The 23,436-nt window shown below is 39.2% G+C and overlaps 1 protein-coding gene across 4 annotated transcripts; it reads left to right on the forward strand.

Annotated features, from left to right (window-relative positions):
• The first annotated feature begins 2,479 nt into the window (after nucleotides 1-2,479).
• On the forward strand, nucleotides 2,480-20,696 carry sesn4 (sestrin 4). 4 transcript variants are annotated; one of them, XM_061686063.1, is made up of 9 exons: nucleotides 2,480-2,679; nucleotides 12,575-12,772; nucleotides 13,554-13,736; nucleotides 15,125-15,373; nucleotides 15,882-15,996; nucleotides 16,186-16,310; nucleotides 17,243-17,409; nucleotides 17,495-17,639; nucleotides 19,555-20,696. In XM_061686063.1, the coding sequence occupies exons 1-9, from the start codon at nucleotides 2,614-2,616 to the stop codon at nucleotides 19,642-19,644; spliced, it is 1,338 nt and encodes a 445-aa protein (XP_061542047.1). In that variant the 5' UTR covers nucleotides 2,480-2,613; the 3' UTR covers nucleotides 19,645-20,696. The 4 variants fall into 4 exon arrangements, with proteins under 4 accessions (XP_061542047.1, XP_061542046.1, XP_061542048.1 ...); XM_061686062.1 differs by having other exon boundaries at nucleotides 17,782-19,634; XM_061686064.1 differs by having other exon boundaries at nucleotides 15,918-15,996; nucleotides 17,782-19,634.
• The last annotated feature ends 2,740 nt before the right edge of the window (nucleotides 20,697-23,436 follow it).

Raw genomic sequence — 23,436 nt, forward strand, 5'->3', positions numbered from 1 at the left:
AACAATTCAGCACAAAGAATACTATGAAGCATTTGTATTTTAACCCCAACCCCCCAAACTGTCCCCCCACCCGATAGCAACTATTTCCTAACTATTTGTTAGCCATCTGCTAGTTCAGACCAGTTTTTCCAGCTTCTTCAATAGGATCCACATGATGTTTGCGCAAAGCCAGATGTAATTTAATAAAGGTGGACACTCACTCGTTCTCTCTTTGTCACATGTGAATGCTAACTTGTTTTCCCCCCTGCCTTCCATCGTGCTTCTCTTGCTGTTTTGCATTGGTACCAAACACTGAGGTCGTTGTAATAAGCCACCCAATGTGCCATTTTTGCTGCACAATGCCAGGCGCGGTTGAAGGCATATTTCTGTCGTTATTAATAATGAATGTGATTTTTTTTTTTTTTTTTTGTATCAACACTTCCTCTTATGACCCTGCAGGCTCTTTGCTTTCATTTCTACTTCTGTGTACTCTGAGATTCTTTCATTTTAAGGTAATTTTTAAGGGGCATCTTGTGTAAAACTGACTCTTTAATATCTGTACTTTTGCCACTTCTGAGGACATACGATCAAGACAATTGGGAACTCTTAAATCGTGGTGGGGAAAATGTATAGTGTATTTGCTCGAGTTAATCATGATGACATGGACATGCTTGAGGTCAGCTGGGATTGTTGTGATGCCTGTTTTCATAACTGCATGAAAACAAACTGATTTAAAACTGTTATGCCAAGTGCTTAAGAACAATCCTATTCATCACAAGAGGACTGGACTTAGGAAGGCCATGAAAAGAGTAACAACCGGGTCACTCCAACAGGCCCGTTACCAAACAACTGTAAAGATTCTACTCACAAAAAAGTGTGAATATGGGGATTTCAGTGAAATTTCAGGATTAAAATAGGGCTCCAGACTGCCCCTAAATGGTCATATTTTGCCCCTAAAATTTGAGACAGTGCGAGTAAGTTTTTCATCTACAGATGCATCTCAATAAATCATAATATGGTAGAAAAGCCCATTTATTTCAGTGATCATATGTTATACGGATTTATGGAACACATGGGAAAATACTTTTCAGAGGGCAAATTCTGGCCTAATTTCTACATGAAAATTTATTTTCATGGTTTCTTGATTGTTTGTGATGTAATATTGTAGGTTTTTTTTTTTGTCACGGGCCACATCATAGTTGTGGTTTCCCTCAGAGGGCCGTTATGACTGTGAATCCATATACATTTTTTATTACCTCTTATTACACCAGTACACATCATATTGATGGATAACTAGTTTGAATGTGCTTGTATTTTTGTAATTACACAGAGACATTACACTCTTCCCGACCCATATCCTTAAGTATCCTTGGTTTCTGGAGAAGGAATGAGTGTTTAAAAACACAGTGCCTGTGTTTGGAATCATTCAGTTATTCCCTACTCCCTCATTACTTTATAGGAATTTAAATTTGTTAACTAAAACGTCTGCAACAGATCCGTGCATAGTGATCAGTGAGTAATCTGAATCATTCACTCATTCCTTACTCTTTAATCAATATTTAGGGGGTTTTATAATGTGCAGCCACAGATTTTGTTTCATGCTCAGCAAATTTGTGTTTCATGGCCATTTTTAAAAACACGTGGGCCTTTTTGAAAGCCCTTCCGTGGCAAAAAGGCAGCTTAACCAATCCAATCAAAGACTTAACTGTTGTTCACATGCATCCATGTTTGTCACATCAAGACAAATGGAGACAAATGTGCATGCTTCACTTTGTGGATTGTTGTAAGGATGCCATATTTATATTACGCTGAGTTTGTATTGTACACACACACACACACACACACACACACACACACGCAGGCTCAGCATTTTACTAATTTATTCTTGAATTATCACTTTACAACGGCACTGATAGCAATTACATTGTCCAGAACAAACTTTCTACAGCAAAAGCCCCTTTTTATGATGTTTATTTATTTATTTATTTTTTACAACCTTGTTTTCAAAAATTGACGTAATGTCTTGGCCCTTGTGTCATTCTACGCTTGTTTGCGCTTGTTAGAAACTTGCACCTTAGCTTCCGCCCTCCGTTAGCCAAACCCGCCCACGCTGAGCTGTGATTGGCCACACTCTTACCGGACCACGTTTCCCCACTTCTCTTTCGCTGTGATTGGCCACCCTGTTTTCACAGCTGAAACTCGCCCGACCCTCCTTCACTAAGAATGGTTCTCCAGTCCAATCTGTATTTATTTATAGCGTACATTTAAAAAGAGGACTGACCGTTCATTTAAAACACAGAGGATACAAAATCAAGCAACATTATAGAAGATAAAACCATAAAAAATATAAAACGCAAATCTCGGCCGTGCCCTCTTCGCTGTGATTGGCCAGGCTGTTACCGGAAGCGCCAGCTCGCCCGCCCCTACTTCGCTGTGATTGGCTACACTGTTACTGTCTGTTAATTGTCTCGCTGGCAGCTTTCGACTGTGCTCAGTCGTCATAAGTGTACCGGTGCATTGGAGCGGCGTATACGGCCAGCGGTCCTCCTCCTCCGCCTTTTGTTACAAGCAGCACCCGGCAAGGGACCCACAAGACACAGCCGCATCCATGTAATTTGCACACTGGGCTGGAAAATGATCATCTGTACAAATACAATGGAGTACCCGCTCAGAAGCCAGTGCCAAAGAGTCCAGAAACAGGTAGGCGAAACCGGCTAACTTACGGGGGCATAACGGCTAACTAAACACCATAGCGGGGTTTCATTCATTTTTTCCCCCAGAGGGTTCAAAACCATAATCTTACATTTTATACATGATTTTATTTTATTACGATTACCGAATTGTTTATTCCGTTAACCGAATTGTTAGTCAACTCGCTGACGTCAGTTTTAAGATGCTAACTTTTCCGTAAAAGTACTTTGTTAGAAAACGAAAACAAATCTTATTAACCTTAACAAAACTTTCTGTCGGTGAGGAATTATGTTTACATATAAAGCCACATTTTGTGAATATTAGAAAGGCCATCAAAAAACAACTTTCTGAGTGGTTCCTTTACAGTGAAGCCACTTTTTCGTCACTCTTTTTTTTCAATACATCTCGGGTTTAGGTAACTTCATTGTGGGGACTACCGTTGACAATTTATTATTATTGTCATTTTATTTATTTATTTATTTATTTATCCATCCACCCATCCATCCACCCACAAATAATGACATGAAGGCTCCCCATGTGTGGCACAAAGTGCATCATTGACTTTGATTGTGTGGTTGAAATGGATTCAGTACAAGGTGACTGTAGGTGGAGGATGACGTGGGCCAGGGATTTGGGTAGAAAAATGTCAAGCGAAGACATGCAATGCAGTAAAAGCCTCAGCAAAATGCCGACAAATTAGCATTTTAATCCGAATAGATTAATGCTCCGGGCCCCCTTTATTTTCTACATTGTTTTGTTTTTTTGCAGCTCAACAAGGACTGCCAATCAAACTTGTTTTTCTCCTCTGCCGCTGCGGTTCGCATTGCTACCGATAAGGGGGCGCCGTCTCAAGTAGTCCAAAAAAAAAAAGGGGGGGGGGGGGAGCGGCGGCGAGAGAGTGGAGAGTCATGTTTGCTGCAGAAAAAAATGGAGCTAAACAGGCAGGATTGTGAGAGCAGCAAAGCATTCGCTGGAAAAAAACAGCACGTTTCGCCATCAAATGTGATCACTTACAGCATATTTAAAGCACCCACTGGCGAATGTATACTGATTTAAGACTAAAAACATTTTGAATTGTGGAACTCATATTTACAGGGTTCAATTGCAAAGTTTTTTTCCCTTCATCTTCAGCACAGAGTGTTGTTTGTCTTGCACCACCTCATTCCTTTCCCTTCTTTTCCTGTAGCCTCGATGGAAAGCAGTTTGGATTTATTCAATATCCTCGATATCCAGTGTAAGATCAATGTATTAGTGCGCTCTTTTGTCCTCAGAACTAAGACAATTCAGTGCACTAGTAGAACAACTGTCTTAGTAGTTGTTATATAAATTTTTTCCAGGACTGTGATATTTCTGCACGCTACGTTACACGTGAACCAAAATTGTACTAGTTGACATTGATGCACTACTAGTGAAGTGCTAGATGTTCACTAGTAGAATTTAATAATGTCCCTAGTAAGGATTTGGACTAAATGCTTAAATGACTTCCCATCAATTCCATATCCTTTGTATGCATCTCAAAGCCCATGTACTAGTATAGTCTTTGTCCTCACGAGTAAGACAATTCAGCACACTAGTAGAAAGACTGTCTTGCTGGTAAAAAAAAAAAAAAAAACTCCACGACTGTATGACATTCCAGCACACTAGTAGGACAACTTTGGCATACTAGTCGGACAATTAGGCAAAACTGCACTGGTTGACTTGCACACTACTAGTTAAGTGCTAGATGTTGATTTGTAGAATCTTCTACTGCTATTAGTAGCACACAGTTATGAACTACTGCACAGATAAGCCTCACCAGTAATATTTAGTTGTCTACTTTTATGCAAAAGTTGTCTTACGAGTGAGAATAAAGAGCATACTAGTACATGGACCTTGAGCTGTATATCATTGATAGAGAATAAATGCTCAAACGGCTTTCCAGTTTGACTGTACTAGTAAGCCAAAAGTGGCACTGATACCATGCTTTCTCATGATTTTCCCCCCCCCCAAAATTCAGCCAAATCGATAAGCGTATAGGTGGTTAAAAATATTGCTTCATCAATGCATTGTAATTCTTCCCCTCACAATAAAATATCGATTCAGCAAATCCTCTGAATGAATTCACCTCCTGGCCAGTAGGGGGGCGTTTTACATGTGACTCACGTATGGATGGAAGCCGCACTCGTCCAAACAACAATAAAATGGCGACTAAGGCCTAGTACTGGTAAAGATTTTTCCATTCTTTATATATATATATATATATATATATATATATATATATATATATACACATACACACACACACACACACACACACACACACACACACAACGATAACAAAATCTGGCATTGTACAGTTTTGGTCGTATTGTGTGTGCGTGGTGTGCTCTTCTAATATCAACACAGGACACCACACACAAAGATTCTGTTTAAACGCCGAACATGAAATCCCGAGTGATAAAACGTGAGCTCACAAAACCGACGAAGAAGAAACACTTCTGGCTTTGCGCCGATGTTTCTTGAACGTTCCTGAAGGTTGCCTGAGCCGAGAGCCTTATAAAATGGCGTTGTCCTCCAAAAATGACTTGCTTTGGAAAATACTTCTTGCCGTCTAGGGAATCCACCTTTATACAAAAAAAGATGCATATTTTTATCTATAGTCGTTTCCTTTTCTTGAGTCAGGGTGCTTCTTGATTGGCTATATTCCGTTCCACATCACAATTCATGGTGTCATCACTCGGGAGAAGTTGGCTCTCCCCTACACACACACGAAGACTTTTCGTCGTAAATATTGAACACCTTCATTATTTAAGATTGTCAGCTCGACTTGTTTCGGACCCTTAAATCGTAACGAATCCACTCTTAACACACATCAGACCTAACGACAATCTTATACTGTAATCTTATAAGATTTAAGATTGTCTGGCGTTTGACGTGCTTGGTGGGGAAGGGGCAAAATCGGCAAAAAAGAAGGCCAATTTTCTTTGTGTGTAACGGGCCTAAAGCAAGCAGCTACGGAAGAAGCAGTGTCAAGTTAGCGACTTCTACTTTTAAAACTGATGTTTGGGGTCATTTTGGATTCCCCTGTAACATTTGGAAAACGGGAACTGGACAAAAGACACTCGAACCACGATACGCAATACCAACACCAAATGACAAAATCGTCGCCATCGCAAAGCTGTACACAGAGTTAAGACGGCGGTTTTGGAGTCGTTGAAGTTGGCACAAAGAGCGACTGACCCCTAAGTATGTAACTATCTCTTCTAATTTCATTTCTAACGAGTGGGAATTGGTGTCAAATGATCTGCAGACTAGAGCGCTGCACAGAAGCCACAAAGGGAGCAATATAACAAACTCGTTGACGGAGGCAATAAATGAATGGGGTTTGATGAAGAAAGTACCGGCAATTGTCACAGTGACGCACATGCTACTTGATTAAGAATGACTTAAAAACTGAGCAAATAATAACAGCAACCCCAAACATAATAAGTAAAGAAATATTGTTTAAGTATATATGCACTATACTTTTTCAATATCGAGCTGTCATCTTGATTACTTTTGTACTCCATATGCACAAATAAGTTATTGTGCCGATTTTAAAAAAAATTTTATTACAATTTTCATTTTTGGATGTTTCAGTGCTTTAAAAATGTGACGTGACATATGACATATTTTTATATGGCATGAAAAATAAATATTTCAAAATTTACTTGTAATTATTTGTGTATTTATACTTCTTACTGAATCGATATCGGAGCATTTATATCAATCAAGAATCTAAATTCTTATCAATGCCCAGCGATAGTGTATTATACATAGATATCAGGAAAATGGAGAGGGAAAAAAATGCAGACCCTTTGTTTACACTCACGCTTTTTACTCGTACACAGGCTGTAATAGCAGCCTGTGGATGAAAAAAAATAAACAGCATGTGAGGGGGCAATACAGTTTATATTTATTGAACTGCAGTTGACCAAGGGTCCTCATGAGGCCTTGATTCGGTCCAGATCTGAAGGTAGAAGGGTTTTCTGATTTTGGGGCTTGATATTGAGGGGGTGTTTTATACCCAATAGCATATTATACACAAGAAATTATGGTAGTTGTTCTACAAGTGCGTCTTAGTCATTCTACTAATGCGTTGAATTCTCTTACTAGTGAGGACAAAGAGCGTACTAGTACATAGACTTTAAAAGCTGGATATCAAGGATATGGAATAAATAAAATAAACTGCTTTATTGAAAGGCTAAATCCAAATTTTTTTGTGGGGGGGGGGGGGAGTGAAAGTCATGTTTACAGGGCTCAATAACAGATCTGCTTCCAAGTTGCCTCTTCTCTCTTTTTTTTTTTTTTTTTTTTTTTTTTTTTTAACCCTGCAGCACAGTGTTTTGTTTGTTTTGCTCGCTCTGCTCCCCTTCCCCTTCTTTTTCTTCTTGTGTCCTCTCGCCTCTTTGGCTTGTTTTGCGCTTCTGCTCGTCTCAGTTCAGGTTGCAAAGCCAAAAGCAGCCTGGGCCGCCCGTGTGTTTCCGGATGAATTAATGCTCGGCGCATGATTGGGATGCAATCGGCATGCAGATTGAATGTCGTGCTCCTGTATCTGTGACCTACAAGCACACACACACGCACACACACGCCTCAAGATGTCACATGTACCCCCCGACCCCCAGGAAGCCATTTTGTTGTTTTTGTTCTTTGTGTGACATATTAATCTCATCCATCATATTCCTCTTTGTCTCCTTTTTATTTTAGCTCCCATGGATGATGATGTCACACTTGTTTTTTCATATCATTTCTGCTTGTAGCAGAGCTCCCTGATCAATAAGCAAACAACCTCGCTGCACCTTCTTTGTTTTTGACTGTCAAATGATAGCTATCTTTTTTGCATATGTTTTTGCCACACAACACACACCGGCCAAGGAAAATCTGTAAAGCTGTACCATAAAGGGAATTATTAGAGGGGATCCTCGGTTTATGGCTGTCCAAATGGTGCTGTGCCACTTTTGGCCTAAGAGTATGCAATTCAACCTTACTGGAAAACCACTGTGATGCACTAGTAAAACCATTAGGTCCAACTAAGAGGGATTTGTCACGCACTAGTAGGCTCCTTATCAAGGATATCGAATAAACACTCAACAGTGATACAGTAGTTCTTTGAGATACGAGTATAATTTGCTCATCACTCAAAACAATTGTATCTCAAATCATCTTTCTCCATTGTAATGAATGGAAATACCATTAATCCTTTCTAGCCTCCCCAAAAAATGTTTGTGATAGTTTGTAATAAGAAAAATAACACTATAATATTGTACTTCATTAAAAACATACAGTAATGACATAATTAACTTATTCACTGCCAGCCGTTTCCAGAGCAGCAATATGGGATTGCCAGGTGTTTTAGAACAATTTCAAGGCCCACAGAATATTTTATACTATGACTACAGTGCTGTGAAAAAGTATTGGCCCCCGTCTCAAATTCTTATATTTTTGCATAGTTTCTTCACTTTGTTTGAGGTCATCAAACAAATGTAAATATCAGACAATTATATCCCAAGTGAACATAAAATGCTGTTTTTAAATGATGATTTCAGTTATGAAGGCCAAAAACTAACATTACCTGTCCCTGTGTGAAAAAGTAATTACCTCCTCTTTGTTAAATCATAAATTAATTGTGGCTAATGAATTTTTGGTTAATTTTCACTGATTACTCCCAATCCTGGTTACCTCCAGACCTGTTCAATTAAGAAGTCACTTGAACAGAATCTGTTCCGACAAAATCAAGTCGGACAAAAGATCTAAAAAAACTGCAACAAAATGACACAATCCAAAGAAATTCCAGAACTAATTGACCTCTATCAGTCTGGAAAGGGTTATAAAAGCTATTTTCGAAAGCTTTAGGATTCCAGCAAACCATAGTAAGAGCCATTATACTCACATGGAGAAAACCTGGAACAGGGGTGAACCTTTGCAGGATGGGCCGGCCTACAAAAATTACCCTAAGAAAACAGCAATGACTCATCCAGGAGAAGTAACGAGACACACACCTTCCTTTTTGGAAGGTGTGTGTCTCGTTACATCTGGCGTAAATGTAGTACAGCATTTCAGAAAAAGAACATCATACCAACAGTCAAACATGCTGGTGGTAGTGTGATGGTCTTTGGTTGCTTTGCTCTTTCAGGACCTGGACAATTTGCTGTAATTGATGGAACCATGAATTCTGGTCTTTAACAGAAATTCCGGAAGTAGAATGTTCAGCCATCAGTTTGTAACCTCAAGCTCAAGCACACTTGGATTCTGCAGCAGAATAACGATCCAAAACACACCAGAAAGTCAGGTTCTGAATGGCTTACAAAAGCAAAATGAAGGTTATGGAGTGGCCTTGTCTAAGTCTAGTCATGAATACGATTTTTTTTTTTTTTTTTTTTTTTCTCCCCTGAAATTAAATCACAATTTTGAAAACGGCATTTAAGTTCACTTGGGTTATATTTACATTTGTTTGGGGACCTTAAACATTAAAGTGGAGAAAACTATGCAAAAATATAAGAATTTTAGAAGGGGGCCAATACATTTTCACAGCACTTTATGTAAACACCAAGACCACCAAAAGAAAGATGACTCTCTTCTTCCACATTTTGGGGGTGGCTGAAGCAGCCCTAAAATAAATCTCAGAACCCTTAAAATTTGAGATTATTATTATTATTATTTTGTTTTTAACTGTCATTTATGAACAACCTCGAATAGTGTAAAACCATACAGTACTTGGTTGTAATGTAATACTTTAACAACAAAAATACAGCATCTCAAAAATTAGCTTTTGTGTCATGTACTGTACATGTGAGAATATTAAAGCCAAGGTGCCACTGAATTGCTTATTGACTGGCATAGGCATTTCTAGCCTGTTTTTGGGTGGGCTGAATTGCCCATCGGAGTGAGTGTGAATGGTTGTTTGTTTATGTATGCCCTGCGATTGGCTGGCAACCAGTCCAGGGTGTACCCCGCCTCCTGCCCGAAGATAGCTGGGATAGGCTCCAGCACTCCCTAGTGAGGATAAGCGGCTCAGAAAATGGATGGATGGATGGGTGGATGGATGTATCCCAGAACCCCTAAAACTCTTATCCTAGAATCGCCACTGCTAATCAGAATTCAAAATAGGCTAGTTTCACCCTAATCGCTGTCTCTGAAGAAAATAACTGAGAAAACGGTCTTTTTATGAAAAGAGACTCATCAAGCAGATCAGTGACTTTGACGCCAAGCTCAAACATCTGAACATATAACAACGCTTGGAGTTATTAGCTTTGTGTGTCTCTGTGTGTACTGTAGTTATTAGCTTACTGTGTACTGCAGTTATTAGTTTTGTCTGTGTGTAATGTGCTAATTAGTTTTGTGTCTGTGTTTACTGTCATTGCTGTAGATATTAGTTGTGTGTGTGCTGTAGTTATTGTCGTTACAGTATATGCTTTGTGTGTACTCTACGTATTCGTGTGTCTGTGTGTACTGTAGTTGCCGTAGTTATTAGCATTTGTGTGCACAAAAGACTTCACGGTCATGCCCTATCTATTTCACCGTTTACTGCACTTAACAAAAATGTGCATTGTAATAGCTCACATCATCTCCTAAATGATGATGATGTATTCCTTTGTGCTATCTGCCCACACTCGCTGCTTCTTTTCCCTCCTTTTCATGTGGGTGTTTTTTTTTTTCGTTTATTTTTATTTTTTTTTCCATGTGGGTGGACAATAAGGTGTGTGTCTCTCCTTATTAAGACTGCTGCTGTTTGCACCTTTTCTTGTTTGTCAGCCAATACCCATGAAGCAGTGTCTTTGTGTCTCTGTCTGGAACCCCCCCCCCCCCCCCCCCCAAAATATCCATTGCAGCCCACCCCAAACGTTTTTTTTCTTAATAAAATTTCCACTCTACACTATTGTACGGTAGTAACAGTAGTAACATTTGGTCTCCACACAAACTGCAAAAAATTTGAGCAAAAAAAACCCCCACAACTGTACCTAAAGTATTGTCCTTCCTTGTTCTTCATTTGTGAGATTTATTGGCATTTGAGAAACCAACTTGATGGCGCGTTAGCGCCACGTACTGTTATTGTCCTTCCGCTGAAAGGAAACCAATGTGAATTGATGGTGGCTGGGCATTGTGAAGTTTGCTGCTGCCATCTCGCGGTGGGAGTAAAAATTGTTTCGCTTGTATCTTAAGACAATGCCACTCGTATTGCAAGGCTCCACTCTAATTATGTGTAACAAACATCTGCTATCTTAATGTTAACATATAATGTGATGCGCCATAGACGGGCTAAATGAAACTAGCAGAGATGTTACGATAATGACAAAACTTCAAACAACTGCTACTTTAACACACAAGGAGCAGCGACACAGAAGTTCTTGCTCTTTATTTATGTGCTGCATCTCTTCCAGGAAAGCTTATCTTAAGACAATGCCACTCGTATTGCAAGGCTCCACTCTAATTATGTGTAACAAACATCTGCTATCTTAATGTTAACATATAATGTGATGCGCCATAGACGGGCTAAATGAAACTAGCAGAGATGTTACGATAATGACAAAACTTCAAACAACTGCTACTTTAACACACAAGGAGCAGCGACACAGAAGTTCTTGCTCTTTATTTATGTGCTGCATCTCTTCCAGGAAAGCTCAGTGCTGCCCCGCTATTGTGGCACAATGCGGTACTACACTAGAGGTGCGCCGCTTTAAATCTGGACTTGCCTGTATACTGTAAAAACCCATAAAAACAATTGTTTAAAAATCCACAAGATAACAGGGGTGCCAAAGATGAACCATGATATTGCAAGGTATGCTCATCACAATTATTGATTATTCTCCGGATATACATATGATTCATTGTCAAACACAAAAGAGAGGAAATCATTCAGCCTGTCATATTAAAGATTGTTTTAAGTTTTGCTTTCACGCTTTTGCTAGAGTCAGCTGTGGTTCCTCTTCCTGTCAGAGTTGCCCAGACATGCGTGTAAAATAACATCACAAATTTCCTCATTGGTTTCCCCCCGGGACAGTCATGATGACAAATACATTTATTTCCCCAGTCAGCAAATAATGTAACCTTGTTCATCTTTCTATGCCAAGTAGCAGTTGTTTGAAGGTCTAAAATTACATCAGTGCTAATTTACATTAGCCCGTCTTTCAGTTTTAGCATATATTATCATTAAGCTAGGAGAATTTGGTAGATGAAATTGCATGGTTTGGTTGGTATATTAAATGTACAATGTTTAATTCCTTTTAGCTTATGTGTTTTTTACAGTAAATTTCAACTGGGAGTGACAAATAATGGCTTGAAGCAAGCGCACTTTGCCTCATATTTGGAGAACTTGCGAGTCTTTTCATTTCCTAGTGACGTTTATACTAGTAGAAATAGTCTCCTGTTTCTTGACAGCAACATTGTGAGAACAGGCGCTCAAAAGTGTCTTTTAATCGGTTCAAGTATGTTTTAATTAATTTAAATGGGTTTAAAGCATGTGGGTGGTTTAAAACTATTAAAGCATATTTTTTGTATGGTCTCCTTACAGGGTGGTTTAAAAGTAACTAGGCATTACAATACACATAACACCTACAACACATTTATAGAATTAAAAAGATACATGTTCATTATTACATGGGGAAAATAAAGGTCAATCTTCAACAGAAGCACTTGTAGCATATTATGATGTTCATATGGCCATTATGGGAATCTGGGAAATAAGAAATTAGACAATAAAAAAAATGCATTTATCATCTGTTTAATTTCTAATGCATAGTTACTTTTCACCCACCCTGTATTTACAGATTTTCACCTATAGCAGGTGGGTCTGCAACATATTCCCGCAATAAACGGGGGTTATCTTTTTATATAGTGTACATTTGGTTTCCACTGTGAGTGCATTTGCCACTGGTGATTGTTTGGTCAGGTAATGGTGAACAAGGAGAAGGAGTGCGTGTCTCTGGTGTTGATGAAGGCCGCGTTGAGCCGGGGGAACGTGGACGCCATAACGCAGCAGATGGCCTCGCACCCGCAGTACTTGGAGAGCTTCCTGCGAGCGCAGCACTACATCCTGCACATGGACGGACCCCTGCCGCTCCCCTGCCGCCATTACATCGCCATCATGGTGAGTGGCTGCCCATTTAAAAAAAAATATAATACAATAAATGGTATAATTTTTTGGGAGAATATAGTCCCAAGTTTTTAGAGAATAAAGGCGTCTTCCAGAATAGAAGGTGTACAAAACCAGTCCCTTGAGATACAAGTTTATTTTTAGTATCTTGTTAGTTATATCTCAAGTCATCTTTTGCCATTGAAGTGAATGGAAATGCCATTAATCACTTCCAGCCTCCACAAAAAAACGCAACAAAAATTTTTGAAATTAGTTTTTTTTGTTAAGGAAAACAGCACTCTATGGTATTGTACTTTATAAAAACAATAATATAATGTATATCAGTGTGATAACTAGATAATTAATAATTAGATAGAACGGAAAGAATTATAGTTTGTACATCATGATTAGTTCATTGCGACTGGGCCTCGGGGGAGGGCAGTATAATACGGTTATGCAGACACAAATGTATGACTCGGTAAGACGATAAATAATATATCCCTGTCAGTATTTATATTGTCTGTCTACATGTTGATGCACCATTTGTGTTCAAATATCCATTGCTTAAAGTGCATCTCAAATTTTTGCTCGTCAAAGCAAAAAACAAAAACAGCAAAGCAACGTCATTCAAAATACTCTTAAGTTGGGTCTCTCGTATCTCAAGGTGCCACTGTAGTGAGAGAATAAGTTGTCACTTGTATCTTTGAAATTCACATGTTAAAATATAACTTTCTTGACATTTTTGTTGAGTTTTAATTTAGGAATTAAAATTTTGTATTTATTTTTTATTTTTTAGGCAGCCGCACGCCACCACTGCAACTATTTGGTGTACCTGCACTCGGCCCAGTTCCTGAGGCTGGGTGGTGACCCTGTGTGGCTGCAGGGCTTGGAGGCGGCGCCTCCGCGTCTGCGCCTGCTCGACCACATCAACAAGGTGCTCGCTCACCAGCCCTGGCTCGCCGCCTGCTCGCACATCAAGGTAAGAAAAAAAAGACATTGACCTTAATTAGGGTACAGTGAACGTTAGTTTACAGTTCATCTTTGCCCCCACCCTCCCCTCACGACCCCCGCTATATCGCAGATTTTTAAGATATAATTTTCCAATGTTTTTTTTTTTTTTTTTTTTTTTTTAATTATAAAATGGTGCCTTGAGATATGGGTTTAATTCGTTCGATCTCAAATTATTGTTCCCCTCTGGAATGAATGGCAATGCAATTAATACATTCCCCAACAGCAAAATAGTTTTTCTTTGTTTTAAACAAGACAAAAATACTCTCACCAGTATTGTAAGGTATAAAAACATACAGTAACAACATTTGCTCTCCACATAATCGGCAAACACTGAAAATATAAGGGACAAACATGACTGGACAGAATTTAGTCTCCTTCCTGGTTCTTCTTCTGAGGGTCTTTTGGCAGTTGGCAATGGTGCATTAGCGCCACCAACTGCTATAGTCCTTCCACTGCAAGGAAACCAAAGTGAATTGACAGTGGCCAGATTTTGTCACATTTGCTGCCGCCATCTAGCGGTGGGCTTCTGAAGCGCATTTGCATTTCAAATTTTTGCTCATATCTCTAGACAAAAAAAATGTCCACGCAGACTCTTGTATCTAAAAAAAAAAAAAACCACATAAGTCAAGGCTCTCATATCTCAAGGCACAACTGTATAAGCAAGTCGCAATTTAGAGTTGCTTGCTTTCAGTGTAGTGCCAGATTGCGCCACAACATGCTGGGCAGCACTGAGCTGAGTAATTAAGCGAAAGAAGAAGAAGCAAAGAAAGAAGGTCCCCTACTAATTGCACGAATAGTCGTTGATTTTGTTTACATTTTGGGGGCCAAATGTTAAGTGATTTATTTCTGCTGTCACATATTCATCCCAAAAGGACTATTTTTTTTTTTTTAATTTATTGTTAAATTGTCAAACATTTTGTCTTTTATTAAAATGTATTAAGGGTTGTGTTTAAAGGGCCACTTTCTCCAGGTTTTGAATAATGTTGTCATTTGCTTTTTCTTTTTATCAAATGGGTGAATTATTTTTTTTAAATAAATAATAAATTAACTAAAATCGAAAATCTGATTTTTGCGAAAAATATTTTATTTCAAGGCCATGTTGCCCCACCATAGTTTAACATTTACGGTTGTCAGCCCTGACTGTTTTCCGACTAAATCGGGGAGGAAATCCTTCTTAACACACCCCACACCACAGGTTAATTGCTCAGGATAATCTTTCAGAGACATCCAATAATCGGGCCATTGCTCTATTTGATTGAAAGTGGGGAAAAATGCTCAACTACGGCCCGATTATCGGTTTATCTGTCCTGTTGTAAGCTCTCCGCTAACAACCACGCCTGACTTGTGTTCCTCCAGACGCTGCTGAAGTGTGGCGAGCAGTGCTGGTCACTGGCCGAGCTGGTTCAGGCCGTGGTGATTCTGGCCCACTGCCACTCGCTCTGCAGCTTTGTGTTCGGCTCCAATGCCGACTCTGTGCACATGGTGCCCCAGACCAAGTCTCCCAACGGTACTCCGCCGGCGTTCTGCGCCTTTGATGCTGCTAATGGCAACCCCAACGGCCCTCAGTCATTCGACAACACCGCTGAGCAAAATACACGAAGACTGGTAAAAAAAACAAATATATATATATATATATATATATATATACACACACACACACACACATACATACATGATGGTTGTTGTCATGATTATGCTCAAATGCAAAAGTGATATACAGGTGCATCTCAACAAATTACAATTTTGTGGAAAATGTAATTTACAGTGATCCAAGCCCTCCCGCGAATAGCGAAACCACCGTGAATAATTGATGACCCACTCAAACCAATTTGTAATTGCATTACAGATGTCACAGGATAGGGGAAAAACACTTAGACTGGTATTCCATTTGGATTGATTTACTTACTGTGTGGTCTGTAACAACTTGCACAAAGACTAGTTAGCTAAGCATCAACACCATGCATCTACCATGACACAACTATGAACCAATGTGACATAAACAGCCGGATTCAGCAGTTAAATTATTCAACACAACAAACCGCCTTCACATAAGTTTGAACAATAGAATTAGCTAGCATACTAGCCTAAATGACACCTTGTGTTTGTTTGTCAGTCTGTGGACTCGAGTAGTGACGTGTTGTGTCTGAAGGAGAGGATCCACCGATCCCAGGAGGACCGAGATAAGCGAGAAGAGCGTCTGCTGCACTCTCAGACACTCCAGCAAGCTGGTGAGCCATGTGAATGCTCTCCTTTACTCCACACCTTTGCTCAACCTCTCTACCTGTTGGCTTTTTTTTATTTTTTATTTTTTTATTTATTTTTTTATATATAAATATAAATAGTCTCTCCTCTGCCTCTTTTACTTGCAGGGGTTGACTGTATTTTTTTATATTTTATTATTTGTTTATTTTTTTCAGATGTTTATGAAGGAGACGAGCTGATCTATTTCGCGGATCCGTCGCGCTTTGTCACGGACCCCGATTTTTATTACCAGGAGTTCGCCCGCAGGGACGAGGACCACTTCCAAGTATTTCGTGTTCAGGTAAGGCGCCTTGAACACGAGTGGAAATAGAAGGCCGTAACCATAGCAAGTGATGCACACACACAGGTAGGTAGGTGGATAGAGCGCCATTTTGTTGCATAGCATATCTAAATATTACTTGAACAATGGTACCTTGACATTACTGCTAGCCATTTTCACAAGAGTTCCCAATATTGTCAGCTGTTTTAGAGCATTTTTGATATTTCAAGACTTACAGAATATTCTGTTCTCTGACTAAAAAAAGCACCAAAACTACCAAAGAGTTTTTTTACTAGCTTTTTCCGTTCTTAAGTAAATAGCAGTGAAAAATGGGTTGGTTTGATCAAAAACACCAGTTTCTGATGAAAAGCATAGAAAACAACCTTGTTCATGAAAAGAAACGTGTCAAGCAGAACAGGGACTTTGGTGGAAATATTTTTTACTTTTGTGAGACCTTTAACTATAATACAACAAGGACAAGACTGAGAAAGGGCTTTTGATGGCAAAATGATAATTTATTTAAAGATATACCTGTTGGCACTTCTCCCTCATAATCGACGTCACAAGCTGAGGTTGACCGCCAAATCTTTATCGTCTACTCAAAAGCTGTGCTGAGCTCAAATCCAAACCGATGAATCGCTGCCATCTACTGGCATGTCTTTGTCATTACAGTTATGTAGAAGGTTGAATTTCACAGACAAGCTGGGCGAGACCCTCTTCCACACTCACCTGTTTAAAAACGTACTTTACAAATACAGTATGTACGTCGGTGCTGGTAAACAGTTGAATTCCAGTTGACGAATATACTGTGAATGTCCACGGCAGTGAATGAGTTATTTACAGTTACAAAGTATTTGTACTTGGTTACTTCCCACCACTGGACATAAAGCAGAAATGAGCCTGTGACAAGTCAAATATTTGTCTGACAGTGACGAATTTTTGTGGTGGCGCAGGACTACTCGTGGGAGGACCACGGCTTCTCCTTAGTCAACCGCTTGTACTCTGACATCGGTCACCTTCTGGACGACCGCTTTCGAAGCGTCACCGCCCTCTCGTCTCTGCACAGCCCCGACCTGAAGAGGGCCATCTGGAACTACATCCACTGCATCCTGGGAATACGGTCAGCCTTAATCCTCACACACAAGCATCCACTGTTCTCGTGTAAACGTTCAGCGAATGCATGGATAGTTTGTCTGTGGTGGCAGTTACGACGATTACGACTACGGGGAAGTGAACCAGCTCCTGGAGCGAAATTTGAAGCTGTACATTAAGGCGGTAGCGTGTTTCCCCGACCCCAGCAAAGCACCAACATGTCCGCTCGGCTGGGCTCCACTTAAAACTTCAGAGCGGGTGAGTGGCAGTCAGATTGAGGCTTGCAAATTGAGACTCTATCGCCTCTTTTTGTTTTGGTCCTTCTATAACTTCTATACTGATGTTTATCGGCTTTCCCCAATTTTCCCACAATTGCACATTTTACCTCCTCCTTCCACAGTTCTCGACAGATTCAAACCATCCTAACCATGCTGGGAACTGTTTACTACATTCCAATTATTCCCTGATTTTTTTCCGAATTCCACACTTCACAATGACATTACCTATCCATCCATCCATTTTCTGATCCGCTTCTCCTCACTAGGGTCGCGGGCGTGCTGGAGCCTATCCCAGCTGTCATCGGCAGGAGGCGGGGTACACCCTGAACTGGTTCCCAGCCAATCGCAGTGACATTACCTAATTAAGAGATTTTACATATTTCGCTCATCCTTCCACCTTTTTGCACATTTCTTAACTGATTCAAACCATTCCAACTTTAAACTGTTTCACTCATTCAGGACACAAACGAAATTATTTATCACATTAAAAAAATACCCCAAGTTCACAAAAAAGAAGAGACATTTTACATATTTTCTTCATAGTTCTCCTCCTCCTACATTTCATGAACAAAATTCAAATCATTCAAACTTTAAAATGTTTAGCTCATTTCGGTCATCTGCGGAACTATCTATCACATTCCCGCAAAATGCCTCATTTCCACAATAAAACGTAATAGACATATTTTACATATTTACATCCTCCTCCCACATTTCATCACCAATTCAAACCATTCCAACGTAAACAATGTTCAGTTCATTCAGGATATCTTGGGAACTATTTATCACATGCACCAAAATCCCACATTTTCACATTAAAATTGAAGATTTAATTTACTTATCACCACCTTCCACATTTCTCGACCATTTCAAACCATCCTATTAAAAACGTACACCTCAGTCGGAACAACGGTTATTGTTTTGGATTTTCTATTATTCTATGAGTTTTTATTTTTTTACTTTTTGTATTGAGTTAGTTTTTATAGCAGGTTTGTTAGTTTTTATTAGTTTGCCCGTTTTTGCACATATGCAAGTTTCTACCACATTCTAATTTGAGATGTACATGTATTTTAAACATTCCCAATTTTGTTTTAATTCTTTTTATTTTTTACACATTTTCCATGACAGCATTCTCAAATTAATGCAGACATTAATTCCACATTTCTTTAGTAATTCCAACTTCAAACTGTGTAGCTCATTCAGGATATATCCAAAATTCTTATCACACGCTCACATTTTTCAATAAAATTCTCAGCGAAAAGCTCTTTTACGTATTTACATCCTCCTTCCATCTTTTTCGACCAATTCAGACCACTACGTCTTTGTGTTCAGCTCATTCAAGACATCCTGGGAACTAATATTTGCTACCATTTTTTAATATTAACTTGATCCTTTCCCCATTTCTCGGCTGAGTTAACCAATTGCATCTTCAAATTATTCAGTTCATTCATCAGCGGAACTATTTATCACATTCCTCAAAAATGCCATATTTGCACAATTAAAGATATTTGAGATATTTGATATTTGCCTCCTCCTTGAACATTTCTTAACCGATGCAAACCGTTCCAGCTTCAAAATGTTAAACTCATTCAGGACACCTTTGTAAATATTTACTACATTTCAATGATTTCAATGTACTTTGCTTTAGAATTCAAACTAAAATACATTTAAAATATTGACCTGCTCCTTTGACATTTCAAGTAACGAGACTAATTCAAACCATTCCAACTTTAAGTATCTCATGCTGCTTTTCAACAATTCAATTAGCATATGAGTTCAGTGTCAGCTCTTCTGTATTCACACAATTTCTACGACACAAATTGCATTCTGTATTTCCTGTATAATTTCGGTATTTAATGTCCACATCCTTGTTGTAATAATCTTGTGCCCTTCCCCAGATACACGTGAATTTGCTCATCATGGAGGCACGCCTGCAAGCGGAGCTCCTTTACGCCCTGAGAGCCATCACTCAGTACATGATCGCCTGAGAGCCTCCGGCAAGCGCACTCCTGAATTTCTTGTCCCTTCGCCATCGAGGTACACGAGAGAGACGTCCACTGACGCCATGACGAGTTTACGGCGACATTATCAAGAGCGCAGACCTGCTCTTTTTTCAGATGTATTCAAACCAGAGCGTGCCACACCCACTCCTCATCCCCCTCATTATGTGCAATCCCAACAAGACTTACTACACGGACACATTTGGGGATATTCAGCTTTGGGGTGAAATTTGAGGATGAAACTAAAATGCACTTTAACCTTTACGGGTGAACTCTTTAAACCTGTGAACTTGCGACTGTTGAATGTTTCAGTACGTCTTGCACAACTTGCTGTAACCGCCTCCTCTAACGAGGAGCTGAACGATCTGTCACAGAAGCCACTCATGAAGATGAAAAATTGTATCTCAACACAGCACACCACACACATAACGGTTCCGTTGCACTGCAGATCTCGAATCCAGTCCTCCAAGACAGAAGGCTCATGTGATCTAATGGTAACAACCGGGAAACAAAAGATGCAATATAGAAGAGGACACACGAAAGGGGGGAACAATAGTGGTTTTGGGACTATTTTAAATCCCACACTGAAAAAATCCTGGACACTGCGTGACGCTAAATGCGAAATCTGGTCCTCCCTTTCTGAGGTCGACTGGACTTTGCCTTTGGGGTAGGACAGGTTTGTTTTTATTCATACCCGTTTCCTTGTTCCTCAGTCAGGTCACTTCTTGATTGGCTACATTCTGATTAACGTCACAATTCACAGAGTCATAACTGAGGAGTCATCGGCTTGATTTGATTGGGCTGGTTGGTATCGGCCGATATTTAGCATTTTACGCTGAGCGGCTTTGTCATAATTCTCCGATCCGATCAATGACGTCAGCGACTCCTCAAAAGACATTTACTCCGCGTCGCCGCATGCACAGTGTATTTGAATCCAAAAGCTAGTTTATTTTTAGCCTTGTCGCGTGTCTTTTGACGTAGTACTGTAAATATTTCATGGCCAAAGAAGTTGTTTTAAAAAAAAAAAAAAAAAAAAACAACAACGTAATGCCCGGATCAGACTACAAGACAAATTGCTCTTTCACGATTGCACTGTCAGACTACTGCAATAAAATCTTGTGATCCGCATCCCGTTTTTTACGATCATTGGGCTTTATCTTGTCAACTCAAATGCGACCGGATACACTCGTTACCGTGGCGATGACAAGAAGAGTGGATCTCGCCGACTGTATTATTAAAAACAAAATGGGGAAAAACGTGTGTTGGTGGTCACCGGTACTCAGGACAGGAGAGAATGTTTGTTGAAGGCTTGCTTGAGGTATGTTCCCGTACTTTGAATACGATACGGCTCGCAAGCAGGCAATAAAATGTTATGTAGCCTCGCAAGCTACTGCTAGCATGAACGGTTGGACGTAAACATGCTGCCGTTCTGTCGAATCATGCTCTAAAGTATCGGTGTGGGTGAAGTAATTGAATTAAAAATAAAGTAATTTAATTACAGTAAGTTAGCGCCCATTATTTCTGTCATGTTGTAATGTTGGTTTGACCTGACTGATTAGAATACACGATCTGACCAGCGCAGTGATTTCCAACCTTTATGGAGCCAAGGAACATATTTTACAATTGAAAAATCTCACGTCACACCAACAAACAAAAATGTTACAAAAAGTGGATACATTAGTGTATTTACTTCCTGCCATCTAAGAAGACCGTTGATTTTGTTCTGTCTGTCACTATGCCTCACTGGCATAACTAGAGGAACAAAGATACATTATTTATTGTAAATAGATTTTTTTTTGAGCAATTAAATGCACAAGTATATACAGTAAATGAACACATTCCTCCATCTTGCGGTCGGTTATCGTTTTTTTAAACTCTGTGTTCGGCCCCAAAAATCCTGATCGTTTAAAGCCTATATTGAAGACGTTTAATATTTAAGATGGGTGGCCCCGACCCGTTTCAGACCCTATTATTTGAACAAATTCACTCTCAACACACCTCAGACCACAGGATAATCCTATAAAACATAAAATAATCTGTTCTTTGTCATCTTTGGTCGGGACTGGGCAAAATCGCAACAAAAACAGCCCGATGATATGTGTACCAGGCCTTAGAGTATTACAAAGTGTCATCAGCAGGTTGCAACAATTGATGACTAAAGTACATGAGCTATTCTACTGCCCACATGGCTCTTCTCACCAATAATGTTCCATTTTTGCTATTTAAGTGGAGTGTTCAGGGCAAGTTTAAACCGTCACGGTCATTTTTGACGCGTCGACTTGGAGAACCACTCGGAAATTTGGTCCGTGACAGCTCATTGGGAGACATTTCTAAGTCAAACCAATCGAAGTCAGCCAATCGAAGACGGGGGTTCCCCGAGTAGTGGATGAACCGAAAAGGTCGAGTAGATCCGTTGGAAAAAAAAATCACCTTATACTGTTTTTTTCTAATTTGAAGGCAGTTTTCACCAGATTTCCTATCGGCGATATCACACAAAAATGTTCCCCAAAAGGCTGTTTTATTTTTTTATTTTTATTTTTTGTTTTTTTTTTCCCTGACACAATTTCTCCAGATCCCATCATCCGATTCTCAAAATTATTGCGGTGTTTTACTTTATTTTATTTTATTAATTATTATTATTATTTTCTTTTTATTTATTTATTTATTTTTTTTTAAGTGAAACATTCTGGCAAACACAAAATGTCACATTACTAATTGAATTATTTAAGTTACTTGATTAATCGTTGCAGCCCTAGTAATAATACAGAGAGACTGGAAGAGGCACAGAAAGGCATACAATTCTCATTGTTGTCAAACAGAAAGTTTTGTACTGAAACTTTGAACAGCGCATTCAAAAGTTTACAGAAGGTCAAATTAAGTTCACCGGGGAAGGTTCTCGGCGATTTAGGCTCATCCTGAAATATATCCTAAACTTTTTGTGTGTAGTGTACTGTATGTCATGAACGCTCACTTTATGAGTGGTTGTGTAGGTTTTTTTATTTTTTCTTCCCCAAAAGTGTGCAAGTTGAATGTTCTCCAAGGACAATCCTCATTCAGTGTTGTTTGATGGACTCCTTTTGCATCTCCTGAGCTCTTTGTACAGTAGTTTCTTTTTAAATAAGCACTTATGGAGAGAGGGGAAAAAAAAAAAAAAAAAAAAAGTTTATATATATTTATAAGAGGAAGTGAGTGGAAAAACACAGACGTGACGCTGGACATTTTCTTATCGTCCGTGTCGAGGGCTTGTTAATCGAAGACCTGCTGAAAAGTTAGTCGTGACTGACTGAAAACACACAAAAAAAAAGTAATAGTAAGCTTGTCCGTGAACGCTTTGTGGTACAAAAAAAACAAATGAAGAAGCTGAGCCATCGACACGATGATTGTCCTTGTTTGCCTTGCTCGTTGATGTTTTTGTGCTGTATCGAAACAAAGTCCGTGGTACTGTTTGTGAAGCAGAACAAGGTGCGAAGTTGTTGTTTTTTATGATTGTTTGGGATTTTGACAGGTTTTGTACACGAGAGCTGTTGTTGTTGTGCTATGAAGGGGTTAGCGTTAGTATGTTTGATATTGGACAGTGGTTCTCAAACTGGAGTCTGAAAAATAATTTGCAATATATTATGTGGTATAATTTTAAAAAGGTTTATTCCTAAATATGGGGATGAATGCCTGCATAAAAAAGTTATTTTTATCCCGACAACAGATAATTTTTTTCCATAAAGATTTTCCACCCTAAAATCTTACTATTCTTAATTTCAATTTATTTTCCTCAAAAAAAAAGAT

This window comes from Phycodurus eques, chromosome 9 (genome assembly GCF_024500275.1).
Source record: "Phycodurus eques isolate BA_2022a chromosome 9, UOR_Pequ_1.1, whole genome shotgun sequence".
Classification (NCBI taxonomy): Eukaryota; Metazoa; Chordata; class Actinopteri; order Syngnathiformes; family Syngnathidae; genus Phycodurus; species Phycodurus eques.